Source organism: Eriocheir sinensis, chromosome 41, assembly GCF_024679095.1.
Source record: "Eriocheir sinensis breed Jianghai 21 chromosome 41, ASM2467909v1, whole genome shotgun sequence".
NCBI classification, from domain to species: Eukaryota; Metazoa; Arthropoda; class Malacostraca; order Decapoda; family Varunidae; genus Eriocheir; species Eriocheir sinensis.
The window spans coordinates 15810147-15825146 of NC_066549.1; the positions used below are offsets into that span (position 1 = coordinate 15810147).

The 15000-nt window shown below is 43.1% G+C and overlaps 1 protein-coding gene across 1 annotated transcript in view; it reads right to left on the bottom strand.

Annotated features, from left to right (window-relative positions):
- Window positions 1-15000, bottom strand: part of LOC127009735 (uncharacterized) — a 38185-nt gene that overhangs the window by 16495 nt on the left and 6690 nt on the right. Inside the window, exons 2-4 of the mRNA XM_050883113.1 lie at window positions 9964-10219; window positions 8098-8290; window positions 469-1134 (exon numbers count right to left, since the gene is read on the bottom strand). Coding sequence (XP_050739070.1) covers window positions 469-1131 — 663 coding nt within the window. The 5' untranslated portion in view covers window positions 1132-1134; window positions 8098-8290; window positions 9964-10219. The remainder of the gene's footprint in view (window positions 1-468; window positions 1135-8097; window positions 8291-9963; window positions 10220-15000) is intronic.

The following is a 15000-nucleotide window of genomic DNA, read 5'->3' on the forward strand; positions in this document are numbered from 1 at the left end:
TTACAGACTAGGTTATCTTGGGTTGTTATAACAAGGTCGAGTATGTTATTTTGTCGAGATGGTTCAAAAACCAATAGGCTTAGATAATTTTCTCCTAAAAATTCCATCATACTATGCGAGTCGCCTTCTGTACCTGACAGTGTCGCCCAGTTGATATGGGGGAGGTTAAAGTCTCCTAATATCAGTGAGTCGCTGTTATTAAGTGACTGCCTTAAAACGCTGTACATTGCAAGATCAGCATCGAGTGATTGCCCCGGAGGCCTGTAGGTGACTGATATATTTAAATTGACCTTTGCAATGTTTACTCACACGCAAAAATGTTCAACGTTACTGTCTCTTGGTGTTCTGTCAGTGGGTTGCAAATAGCTTTTGACAAAAAGTGGCCATCCCCTGGTGGGAGCTCCTAGGAGCAGGCATCAAAGATGAATGAATTAATGAATGACAACAGTGTATTCATAACTAACTCACCTTCAGCATTGCTGTGTGCCGCATGGTGAGTGGGTGCTTGTACATGTGTGTGTTCATGGCAGGGCAGAAGACAAGGGGTCGTGTCACATCCCAAGCACGAACAATACAGGTCAGCAAATTGTCACAGAGCCCCTGGGCTATCTTAGCCATGGTGTTGGCATCAAGAGGTGCTATGACCATTAGCTGAGCCCAGTCTCTCAACTGTATGTGAAGCACTGGGTCCCCACGCCCACCCCAGGCTGCCCACTCATCTTGATCCAGCACAAAGTTCAGGTCTGGGTAGAGGAACCGCAGGCTACTACCATCTCCCCCACTTGAACTTTGTACACCCATGGGGCTCCGGCTACCACAACGACTGCACTGGTCACTGCTGCTATTCTGCTCCTCACTGTCACTGCATCTTAACTCTCCATTGTCAGAGGTCTTCCTTTCTTGACGAGGGTAGGTGGTGGCACCACCACCAGCCATTCTCCTATGAGGGCCTGTGTCCACCTTGGACTGCACCCTCAAGAAGTGACATGCATTCTTGGTGGGAACAATAACCACAGTTGCTCCACGCTCCTGTAACCTCCTGGCCAACTCTGGCACCTTGATTGTTGCCACACTACCTGTACACCCCAACAGGACCCTGGGCCCTGAGCCAAGGGGAGGCAGTCGGAACATGGCCTGGGGAAAGGAAGGGCTCAGTGCTATTAAGATACTTTATGGTTTTGTTCTTACATAACCTGGACAGTGACTGCTGAAGCTTTGTGAAAAATTTATGCATGAAGTTAAGGATTAGAGAACATATATTTTTACCATGTGTAGAAGAAAAAACACTGGAAAGTCAGCATATGAGAGTATAGGCTTTGTTGAGTTAATAACATCTTTAGTTACATATGAGTTTTAAGATGGGACTAAATGAATGGTTGGTGACCTTAACAGCAAAATCCAGGGACAGATCTCCAATAGCCAATTTAACACTCAAATGATCTCTATCTTGTGATGATAGCATATTCAAGAGTTGATATTAATGGTGAAATAAGTAGTTCTTATCCCTTCTGGGTTATATCCTACTTTTACTGCCTTGTGCTTCCAGGAACATATTGTAGCAGCATATATTGTATCTCATTTAATTTTGCCGTTGAGGTGACTTCACACACACATACACACACACATGGCAGATGGAGTTAAACCTTGGGAAATGTAAAAAAATAGATTTTGGTAGGAATGGTAGAAGATGTGAATATGATTATAAGATGAGATAATATGCAGAGGAATGGAAGAAAAAGATTTGGGAGTGACTATCTCAGAGAACATGTCACCGGACAAACACATCAACAGGATAACGGGACAAACTATGAATTTGCTGTAGAACATAAGGACGGCATTTGTGTATTTGGACGAAGAGATAATGAAGAATATAATAGTTACAATGATAAGGCCAAGGTTGGAGTATGCAGCAGTGGTCTGGACTCCTCACGAAAAGAAGAACATAAGAGAGCTGGAAAGAGTACAGAGAGTGGCAACTAAGATGGTACCGGAACTTAGGGATCGGACTTACAAGGAGAGACTCAATAGCATGGGGCTCACAACCCTGGAGAGGAGAGAAAGAGGAGACCTGATAGCGGTGTACAGGGTGGCGAGCGGGGTGGAGAATCTGGACAGAGAGGACCTGTGTGTGTGGAGCGAAAGAGAAACGAGAGGACAGAAAAAAGTTGAGGGCGACCACGTGTAGGCAAGATGTGAAAAAGTTTAGCTTCCCAAACAGAAGCATTGAGCTATGGAATAGACTAGAGGAGGAGGTGGTTTGTGCAAGAAACATTCATGATTTTAAGGAAAAGTTGGATAAGAGAGGATATGGAGACGGGACAGCAAGAGCGTAGCTCTTTTCCCGTATGTCACAACTAGGTAAATATACACACAGACACACACACAGACGTGTTAAGTGAAGTGCAACACGAGTGCCCACTGGGAAAAAGTGACCATGAAGTATTACAAATAGAAATTGACAAGGAATGTGAAAAAATTGGATTAGAAAACCACAAAGAGGAAAGAAGGAATTACAACAATGCTAAATATAATTAATTATACGCCTCCGTGGTCTAGTGGTCAGCGTGCCTGGCTTCTACTCCGCGGGCCAGGGTTCGAATCCCGGCCCAGGCAGTCGCCGTGCAGCTCACCCAGCTGTTCATCCTCCCTTTCGGGCTGGTCAATAAATGGGTACCTTGGGAAACCTGGGGAAGGTAAACTGTGGTAACCCAGATGTCACACTGGCCCTGTGTCCTGGGGTAATGGGCTCCCTCCCGCCACAGGTTCAAGGGCCAATGTTACAGAGATGAACACCGAGCCCACATGCTGCTACAGCGTATGCCCCCAACTTTACCTTTAAGTATAATGAACTGAGAGCATTTTTTGGAAGTATAAATTTGGTCAGATATGAATAAGCTGAGAAAAGTACAACAAAAATGATTACTTCCTTAAAACTTATAAAGAAGATGTGGTAAAGTGGGTACCCTACTATGTATTAAAGAAAAGAGAGGAAAAAGAGTGGTTTAATGCAAGATGTCTGGAAGCAAAGAAGAAGAAAGATAAAGCATGGAGGAACCTAAAGAGAAGAAGGAATGCCATAAACAGGAGAGCTATAGTCAAGCTAGAAATGATTACACCAAAGTGAGGAGAGAAGAAGAAAGTATGAAAAGAACATAATAGAAAAATGTAAGGACCCAAAACTTTTTTATAGACTTATAAATAAGAAAATGAGGAAAACAGAAGCTGTGAATGCGATCAAAGTGGGTGACCAAGTCTATGAGGATACAAAGGAAATCTGTGAAATATTAAAAGAAAACTTTCAGAAAGTATTTACCCAGGAGACAGAATTTAAAAAGAGGAGTGAAGAGTGAAGTGTCAAGAAAATGGAAAACATAAAAGTGGATAGGGAGGAGATAATGGGGCTATTAAAATCACTAGATGGTAAGAAGGCAATGGGTCCAAATGAAATATCAGGTCAAGTACTAAAAGAGTGAAGGGAACAGTTAATAGAACCAATTCGTGATATTATAAGTTGTTCAATCAAGACTGTGGAGGACCCAGTACAGTGGAGAAAGGCACATGTGGTCCCATTATATAAGAGCAGAAACAAAAAAGAGCCTCTGAACTATAGACCAGTTTCTCTAACAAGCATCATGTGCAAGCTGAAAAGATAATTAAAAGACAGTGGGTAGACCATCTAGAAAGAGAGAAAATAATAAATGAGTCAATATGGATTCAAAGTAAATCTTGTCACATATCTAATATATTTTTACTCAAGAGAAATAGATATAGTGTAGGAGAGAGACAGATCGGCGGACTGCATATTTTTGGACCTAAAAAAGGCATTTGATAAAGTTCCACATAAGAGACTGCTGAGGAAATTAGAAAATAAAGGAGGATTAAGGAGAAAATGACAGAATGGATGGAAAATTACCTAGCAAACAGAGAAATGAGAACAGTGTTGAAAGATGAGATATCGGAATGGAGAACAGTCACAAGTGGAGTTCCTCAGGGATCAGTGTTAGCGTTAGCGCATATAATGTTTTTAACGATATGCCAGAAAAAGTAAAGTGTTACATGAGTATGTTTGCAGATGATGCCAAACTGTTTAGGAAAATAAGAGATGAGGATGATTGTAATAAACTGCAGGAAGATTTAAATGAAATACATGAATGGAGTATAGAATGGGAAATAGAGTTTAATGAGAAGTGTCACAAAATGAAAATGGGCAGGAGTAAAAATAGACCAAGTGAAGTGTATAAGATGGGAGGGACAATCATTGGCACAGTGAAGGAAGAAATACAGGATACACTGACACCTGAGAAGCATATAAACAAGATATTCGGAGAAACATATAGTGTAACTGTGGTATCAATATACCTCATTACACCTCATTGTTATTACGTAAAATATTAATATGTAAGGAATATATGTGGTGTTAAAGGGGTAAACTTGTATGGTGCTATTAGTAGCCAACATAAGTTGCTGTTAACCCATAAACTGCACAATTAAGATTTGGGAATAGCTCCTGGGTGAGCAATAAATGGCAAGACAATAACCTGGTGGAAAACAGTGTTTAGTATTACAACACCGAAGAGAGACATGTTGAGCACCAAATAGTGAAAAAAAAAAAAAAAAAAAATAATAATTCACTTAATGTGGCAATGATGGCAGGATAAAGGTTGCGGATATGAGGCAACCTTGGGAGCGCTGGAAGTGACGGGGTAGACAGGACGGTGGCAGAGGGAAGATGACACACGGCACAGTCACGTCTGAACATTCTCTTGCCACTAATTATTCATTCCAGTTACAACAAACAAAATATATCACAGGAAACATCACTTTGTCAATTTCGATAATCAACCTCTTGCGCATCATGATCAAGAGGCCAGTCATTAGTCACACCAGCAATATTCTTGTCAAAGTTATGAATGTCTGGCACAAAATCTGATCCATCAGACCAGACGAATGGAGTATGCGTTGTCTCGCGTCTCTGAGGCTCCTGTTCTCCCTCTGCCTCTCCCTCCTCTCCCATCCCAGCTGACACCCCTCCCTCACTCAGTTCATTAGCTGAGTCTTCTCTTATACCCCCACTGTCGTTTTCCTCATCTTTCTGCCACTCTGAATCATCGGACAGTGATGATGGTGTCAGTGAGTGACTAGGCTAGTTAGTAACTTTCCGCACTGTCGGAGAGGCAGCGTGTCTCTGACCTTGAGCGCCAGAAGCATGCTCACGCTTGCCATGCTTCCTCAGACCAGCTGAATCTGATGGTTGAATGCAATCTGAATCACTGTCTCTTTCAAATTTGTCTACTACAATCTTTCTCTTTACCAATACAGGTAGCTCTCGATTTACGCGAGTTTGGTTTACGTGTTTTTGAAATAACGTGGGGTCCAAAATCCAAATAAATGTTTAATTTAGGCGTTTTTTCACTTATACGCGATATTTTATGGAGTGGCCACCAGATGTCTCACGCAACTGGACTCACACGGCCACACAGCTGAGATCAGTTCTTCCTGCGCGCCACTTGAACAACAATACAGTACCTACGCTGCCACGCTACTCAACAATATGGGTGGGCAGGTACCGGTACCAGTACCGGTACTAACGGTACCAGCAATACGGTACGGTACCGGTACCAGACTGCTCGGTACCGGTACCAATACTAGCCAGCCCCTCATAGTGTCCCTCATTTCTTCCTCACACGAGAGAGGCTGAGAATGAGTGCCCGAGTGGATATCTCGGTTCTGGTGACACGCGGCATGCAGCTGTTTGTTGTGTGGGTGTGGTTGTGTGGTTTGTAAACAATACAAATGGCGGCCGGGCTGGGATTGCGTGAAATAACTCCTCGTACAAGACTCATGATGTACAGCTTCTGATATCATATTCACCCCATTATTCTCACTAATATTAATAATTAATAATGAACACATGGACATTTTTTTCCAATATGATTTTTTTATGTAGCTTGTACTGCTCCTTAGTCATACAATCTGAAGCCACCTGTGACATCAAGATCGAGATCATACAAATGGCGCCCGACGGAAAAACGGGATAACAGCAAGGCATGGACGATCTTCCACCGATTTAGTCTTTGTATAGTAGTTATTAGATCGCCCTGTATTCTATGGTAACATATTATAGGACAGCTACGGACTATGAAGGATTATAAACAATAATAAAGGTAAGGTTGCCGTTGTTATTGGATAAGACGAAAAACGGACCCTTAAAAACTTCTCAAAGAAGAAAAAAATCATTAAAAATTTGTACATTCAGCGTATAACGCGCAGGGCTAAACTTTCAGGCATTTTTTATGTGAAAAAATGCGCGCTATACGCCGAAAATTACGGTATTTATTTTTCGACAGAAACCTACCTCTTGTTTGATTTACATTGTTTTTGAATTATGCGACCTCTTCAAGAACGCAACACTCGCGTAAATCGAGAGTTACCTGTACTTTATTTTTAACCCCTCCCATGCCTCCCTCTCGGTCACGATCGCAGGAGCTATATGAGACTGGTTGGCATCAGTAGATGACATAATTCTACTCTCCATGGCTTCTAAAGAGCAACTAATATGACGATGGTGACTACATGGTGCGAAAGAGGGATGATGTTGCCACACGAGGTTCATTGGAATATACTTTGGCATCGCGGGAAATATAAATATTCACCTTGGAACATGTGTCATCTTAAGATGTCTGGCGCAGTCTAACTCATAGCATCTTGAGATGTCTGGCGCAGTTTACGGGTTAAAGGAAATGAACTTGACGACACTGGAACAAAGAAGGGAGAGAGATTTGATCACGCTGTATAAGTTGGTAAATAAGTTTGATGAGGTGGATAGAGATGATCTCTTCTTAACTGTGAGAACGCAGGGCTGAGAGGACATAGGAAGAAACTTAATAAAGGAACCTGTCTGAGTGACTTATAATAAAAGTATAGTTTTCCACATAGAAGTGTTAACACATGGAACAGCTTGCGGGAAGAGGTGGTGGAGGCGAAGTGTCCAACAAGTGAAGGAAAGGATGGATAAATGTAGATATGGAGACGGGACTATTAGAGCTTAGCTCGGGCCCGGTAGACTACAAATAGGTAAATACACACACACACACACACGCACACACATTTTCCACCCAGACAGCTGCAGAAAAGGAAAACAGAATTACGAAAAACCAGTAACACTGGAAAGGGCTTTTTTCGTGAATGTATAATTTCTTGAAGCTAAAATATGACATGCTGATTTCCACTCAACACAGTAACAATGTTCTGCACGTCCCCAACTCATTGCTCGAAGTGTGAGAAAAAGAGGAAGTGAAAAAACTAATATATACATAAGGTTTCGCCAAGCCGCTAACTCTAGCGCGGAATATCTTGTGTGCCATAATACCACTTCCAGTCGGTTCTGGGCACAATGACTGTCATTTCCATTCCTTTCATATCACTTAAGACTGGTTTCGCCAAGAAAAAAAAAAATCCAAGGCGTAGCCAACACTAGCGAAATCACAAGGTGTCATATTTGCTGCTTTACAGGTTAATCAAATGCCACAGTTGATGGGTTAAGGATGCAAAACTAATACAGTACTGTCTCCAAGTTTGCGATAAATAGGTCAACATTGCAGGTTGCAAATGTTGAAATCGCAAACTTTGAACCACTATTCTTAGGGGGAAAATTGAAAACTGTCGACATCTTGCGCTTGGCCAAGCGCATGTGTGCAGACAACCCCAGCCGCGCGCTAGGCCTGAACAGCTGACGGGCGGCTGGTGATGGTGATGGTGATGATGAGTGTCAGCAGCATGGCCTTTGCATCGGGTCATATTGTAATTTCAGTTTTCAATAAAAATCAAATTTTTTGGGTCCCTATTGCAAACTCGGAGAATCGCAAACTTGAAGCTCGCAATCCTGGAGACAGTACTGTACTAGTATTGAAAAAGAATATGAAGTACTTAAAGACTTATAACTAACATTAGTATGCAAAAAACAAGAAATACTGCAAACATTTCTCATGTACCATATAAATGCATGGGTAAGCACACACTGCTAGCTATTGTGCATATGAGTATAACATCAAAGTGCTAAATAGTAAGGTACTAGGCAACAATAACTTTATTACTGACCCCTGCTTTTTGTCTGGCTGCTGGAAGTCTTCAAGTGGACTTTTTTTTCAAAGTCTCCAGGTCTGAATATCCTAGCTTACTCCACTCTTCTTGAACCATCAGACCCTTCTCCATGCGACAGGCCAGGTAGTCTTGAGACTGCTCACGACACAGGGAGTTTTCGTTTTTATTTTCCCGCAAGCACAGCATGTATCTGTTTGGAGCAGAGTACAATGTTGACAAGGTGAAGTGCTAATAATGGACACTCCATACTTGTGATCTATGAAATCAACTTTTCAAATAACTCCATGATCCTTGCCTTAATACATTTTTGTTCAATGCTTTATGAATTTATAGAAAAAGTGCAGCATATATGTTACATTCCCATATAAAAGCTATCAGAATTATCAAAAGTTTAAGCATGTAAGTTGACTTTTTAATGGAAACACTAAGGACTAACATATAAGCTGATTCCATATAGGTCTGGGTGTTTATTCAGAAACAAACATGTGGAAAAGCCTAAAGTAGCGATCTAGCGATATCAAGAGACCAAAAAAAAATCCACCAATTCTGAAATAGTTTTTTTATTTTTTTTTATACAGCGAGACAGCTCAAGGGCATAAAACAAAAAAAACCGCCAGGCACGTCTCCAACAAAAGCAAGAGGGCAAAAAAGAGGTCAATTTCAGAGGAAGAGGTATCTTGACGTTCCTCTCTTGAGAGTTCAAGTCATAGGCAGGAGGAAATACAGACAAAGGAAGGCTGTTCCTGAGTTTACCAGAAGGGATAAAAGAATGAAGGTACAGATTAACTCATGCATATGGGATTTGGACAGTATAGGGGTGAGTAAGAGTAGAAAGTCAAATGCAGTGGGGCTGCGGGAGGGGGGGAGCAGTTAGGAAGTTCAGAAGAGCAGTCAGCATGAAAATATCGGTAGAAGATAGAAAGAGATGCAACATTGCAGTGGAATGTAAGAGGTAAGAGGAGGGGAGTCGAGACGAAGAACCTTAGACTCCACTCTGTCCAAAAGGGCTGTGTGTGTGGAGCCCTCCCTCATGTGAGATGCATACTCCATGCGAGGGTGAACAAGGCCCCTGTATATGGACAGCATTCATGCGGGGGAAAAAAACTGGCAGAGACAAAACAGAACGCCTAACCTCAAGGAAGCTGATTTAGTGAGAGAAGAGATGTGAAGTTACCAGTTGAGATTTTGAGTTAAAGATAGACAGACCAAGGATATTTAATGTATGACAAGGTGACAGCTGAGTGCTGTCAAAGAATAAGGGGTAGGTGTTAGGAAGATTGTGTTGAGTTTATAGGTGGAGAAATTAGTTTTTGAGGCGTTGAAGGACGCAAGGTTCCTCCTACCCCAATCAGAAATGATAGTAAGGTCTGAGGTTAAGCGTTCTGCAGCCTCCAGTCTGGAGTCTTGCAATTCCTGTTGGGAGGGTCTTCTGTTGAAAGAAGTTGAATAATGCAGAGTAGAGTCATCAGCGTACGAGTGGATAGGACAGTTTGTTGTGGAAAGTTCATTGATGAATAACAGGAAGAGAGTGGGTGATAGGACACAGCTCTGTTGATAGGTTTAGGGGAAGAACAGTGACTGTTTGCCACAGCAGAGAAAGAATGGCCACAAAGGAAACTGAAGGTAAAGGTACAAAAAAAGGGATAGAATCCTTAGGAGGGTAGTTTAAAAAGCAAAGGCTTGTGCCAGACCTTGTTGAATGTTTTCGAAATGTCTAGCGCATCAGTGAAAGTTTCACCGAAACAGCTAAGACAGGATGACCAGGAGTCAGTTAGAAAAGCAAAAAGATCACCAGTAGAACGCCCCTTTGAACCCATACTGGCGATCAGATAGGTCAGAATTTTTTTTTTGTTTTTTTTTAACGTTGTTGCCTATTGCGCCGGTAGGCATCTTCCCAGTGGGGCCTGATGGTCGGCCCAAGGCTTCTTTCAGGTGGGGCCTGATGGTCGGCCCAGCCCGTTCTGGCGCAGGCGAGTGTTTATAGTGGCGCCATCTTGCACTGGCTCATGCTGCCCCCCGGAACTCGTTTTTGATTCGCTTGGACGGCTTCCTCTAGAGTCCGGGTTGATGGGTGGTCTTCAGGACAGCATGTGGGTAGTTTTAAGCCACTCAGCGGTAACTGAAAAATCCGAGTGGTAGCGTGAGGATTCGAACCCGCGTCGTCCATCACGCGGCGAATGTGGGTCCAGTACGCTTTCACTTCGGCCACCGCCTCCCCTAAAGTGGATAGATGCTTATGAATCTTCCAGTTAAGGATAGATTCAAAAGCTCTAGAAAGACAGGAAAGTAAAGCTATAGGACAGTAGTTTGAGGGATTGGAACGGTCACCCTTCTCAGGCACAGGCTGTATATAGGCGTACGATCAAACCTCGGTTTACGAGTTTAATTCGTTCCGGAATTTTGCTCACACAGCAAAACACTCATAAACCAAAACGAATTTCCCCATTGAAATTAATGTAAATCCCATTATGTGTCCCATATCTCAAAAAAAAAAAAAAAAAAATATATATATATATATATATATATATATATATATATATATATATATATATATATATATATATATATATATATATATATATATATATATATCATTTTACATGTTATTTTATACAAAATTTAAGTAATTTTACTAACAAATAGCAATGATAAATCATATAAAAAACAAATGTGTCACAGTTGTTATGGAGACTTTCGCAACCGCTAACTACGCACAAGGTGTATGTAGGCTTCACACCGATGTTTAGGAGCCGCAGTTTCCCTATTCTCGAGGCACCGGAACTACGTTTAACCCTTTCATTGCTAAGCGCTCGCAACGAGACTATCCCCTCAGGCGCGCTCGGGCACCCCAGCGGGGGAAGGGGATCTCTTTTAACCGCTATATCTCAAAAACTATTCATCACAGCTACAAACAAAAACACCATTGGAAAGAGGAGGCCAAGATCTATAAGATTCAGTTATGTAAGCCTCTCCTGCGAACGTTCAGGCACGTTCAGGTTTTTCTTTTTGCTGTGAGTGCGACTACCGCTCGCAGCGAGCATTTAGCACCACCAGCAAGTGACGTTAGTGCTCGCTCTTTTAACCTCTGTATCTCAAAAACTATTCATCACAGCTAAAAAACAAAAACACCATTGGAAAGAGGAGGCCAAGATCTATACGATTCGGTAATGTAAGCCTCTCCTGCGAAAGTACAGGCACGTTCAGGGGGTGTTGCCTGTGAAGACGTACATTTATACTTGCGCGACGGTCAGCCGTAAGGCAACTACTGTAGATCTCTTGATGATGGGGTGCTGGCAGGGCAGTATTGCCAACTGAAAAATTTACAACTATTTGGTCAAAATATCAGTCATGTGATAGGTGAAGCTATGCAAAAATGTCGCTATATTGGACAACAACATCCACCAGTTGCTCGTCCGTAGATTTTCCGCGCTGGGTTGACATGATTTTCCACCAAATTTAGTGAAGAACCCACTCAGTTGGTAATCCTGTGTTGTGAGAAATATTGTTGGAACACTCTCATACGTGGGAGATTTGAGTGCGGGTGGAGCTCACAGTGAACGTTTAGCACCACCAGCAAATACAGTAGAGCCCCACTTAGCACGAGATCAATTAGCGCGAACCGCAATTAGTGCGAGCCACCATCTACCAAGAAGAAAAATAATTAGCGCGAAAGCCTCAGTTAGCGCGAGCAGCTACCACGACTGAATTTTGAAAATTGCGCCAAGCCGCCATGATGCGCGGTGGCCTGGGTGTCCTGCCTCACACCACAACACAGCCCCCCACCACCACTTTCCACACAGTCCCATTCTCTCATGCTCCCTAACGTCGTCCTACCCCCCCTGGCCTCACTCGGAGGCTACTCGCCTCACCTGCCGCCTCCTGCTGGGGGCAGTGCACAGCTCGCCGCCCGTGTGATGCCGCAGCAGCCACTGTCACACTCCGTGTCCTGGCCCCGCCGCCGCCTCCGCCGCCATCCTCGGGGCGTCGCCACGGGTGTGAGCTATGCCGCGTCGGCCCCGTGGGGCGTCACTATTACCTGCCACGGCGGGGCAGATGAGGCAAGGCGTAACTATTGACTGAGTGGCCACCGTCACCGTAACACGCTCGATAATAACGAGTGTGATGTCGGCCTGGCCGGGCACGACGCCCACACACGTCCACACCCTGCCCGCCGAACCTTTGCTGGGGCCAAACTCTTGTCACACCCACTTGCTGCCGCCGCCGACATCTTGGGCCGCAAGAGTCACCATCACGGCTCGATAACTGATGAGTGCGTATTTTGAGTAATTATCAAACCCAAAAGTCAGACCCACGTGTGCACCAAATAACTTTTTTCATATTAGTTACTTTATTCAATTAGCGCGAATTCAGTTAGCGCGATCGCGTTCATCCACCTAATTCTCGCGCTAAATGGGGCTCTACTGTACGCCTAACGCTCGCTGCGAACGTTTAGCCATGAAAGGGTTAACCACCAATGTGAAGCTAACCCGACATATCGTCCAAGATGAAGGGTGAACGGGAGTCAGTCACGTCCAGGATGGCATAAAGCCGCCAAGGCTCGCAACCCCGTTCCTGTTTCGAGCATTGTATCCACTGTTCCTGCTTTCTTCTTTGCAGCACCATCCTTTTTAACCATCTTTCTGGGGGACATTGTTATAGCACAAAGAATACATACTGTAGTGCTAAAAACAAAAGGTCGCATATTAAAGAACAAACGCAATTGGACACGAGTGCATGCATGCTACTTCTACGAGTTTACAATGCGGACTGAGATTAAAGCAGTCATCTGACAGTCAAGAATTACCCTAGACCAAGGAAAGCATTTCCCAAATCTTGCGAAATCCTTGTGTTTCTTGTTCTGGCATGTCAGATTTTCAAAAATTACCCGCAATTCTTGGCAAGAATCGGGGGTCCCGTGCAAGCCATGATGGGGCTGGGTACAGACACCATCTTGCTGGCTGCACCTCCATAGGCCTATGGTTATGACCATTTCCTGAGCTTCCTATGGGTAACCCTGCCAGGTGGGGGTGGACATAGAGTTCACAAGGTTACTGTTGTGTTACTGCTGCACCACAGACCATTTCAAAGCATCACTGTAGGATAATTAAGAACCTCCCAGTATGAAAATATCATCATCATCATTAGAAACAGGAAAGTGAAACTAAGCCATTTGTCAATATTTTGTAGAGAAAAAGGACATTTAAAGAAACTCTGTCGCATGCAATGATGCTAAGTGGCTACTGAAATACTTCTAATGAACTGTAGATCTTGTAACTGTGACTTAATTGATGTGTGTTGTCCTTCATGAGTGACAAAATGAGAAATAGTGTTGGTTCATCCATTCATATGGACAAGAATGAGCGCTCTGGCGGATCACAGGAGGGAGGTGAAAAATTGTCTCAAAAATGGGGGGTCGTTCAGAAGGCCAGATATCGCCAGATGACGCCTTAGGTTGCAAACTTGCCACTCTTTGCTTAAAATACAGAAAGCCATTTGCTTCGTATTTGCCTATCTGAATAGTTTAGCAGGGAAAATTAAGTACAATAAACCCTCGATATAACGAACCCGCTTATGACGGATTTCAGATATAACGGACAAGGTCAGAGGGTCAGAAATCCACAGGGATCGATCGAGAATGTTTTTTGAATGAACCGCACCCGGTAAGTACCAAAGTGTCTGCTAGAGTCTGTCGACTCTAACTTGAGCCCTGTGGCTTGGCCCGGGGAGACTGCGCCTCCGCCACATCACTCCATCACTATCCTCAGAGGGGCTTGCTCTCTCTCTTATTTACGTTATATATAATCTCTTTTGCTTGGCTGTGCAGGACGCGAGAGTGAGACCTACGTGAGTCTTCCATGGTGGCGGAAGGGTGAATGGTGCAGCCTGGCACCTGTTACCAAGGTCCCTCAGGCAGCAACATCGCATGAGCCATGTTGCCAAGTGAAATGGAAGGTTTAGAGTCGCTGTCTTTATCTCAAATCACAAGCCATTCATAACACCATGCAGTCATATTATGAATATATATATATATATATATATATATATATATATATATATATATATATATATATATATATATATATATATATATATATATATAAATAAATAAATAAATAAATAAATAAATAAATAAATAAATATAATATATATATCTATATGTATATATATAGTTATATATATATATATATATATATAGATATATATATATATATATATATATATATATATATATATATATATATATATATATATATATATATATATATATATATATATATATATATATAGTTTCGCGATCCACGAGTTTCGCGGTTAGTCCTAAATTCTTTCCACTCCGAGTTTCGCACTTCATCACCCCGAGTTTCGCGCTGCTTTGGCACGTACAGGTCACGTCTACTTACCATCGGCGTCATGCACGCTGCCTTTAAAGGTAGTGTCACACTGGACGTTTTCCTCCAAACATTGTGGCTATGGTGAGAGAGAGAGAGAGAGAGAGAGAGAGAGAGAGAGAGAGAGAACGGGTCGTTTTGAAGCCGCAGTTGAAGGCGGCTGCCTTACGATTGGCTGACAGTTCTGAAAACATGCTTGTGATTCGCTGGGAGTCCAATGACGTCATCGCCGACGCTCACCCTATCAGCGGCTTCACTGTCTTATGGCGGTGTCACAATGGCCGTTTTCGTCCAACCGTTGGGGCTACGGGCAACGCCTGTACGTCCAACTGGGAGCGAGTTCACGGTTATCCGTAAGCTGGTGTCACACAGGACTTTTTTCTTCCCACCGCATTGGCGCCACCTAGGGCAACCGGCAACTCCAACTTTTCCTGGTGTGCGTCACACACAGCCAAGTTCGGTTGTTCGTATCCACATCCACAACGTAAACAAAGCACTCGTCTGCTCACAT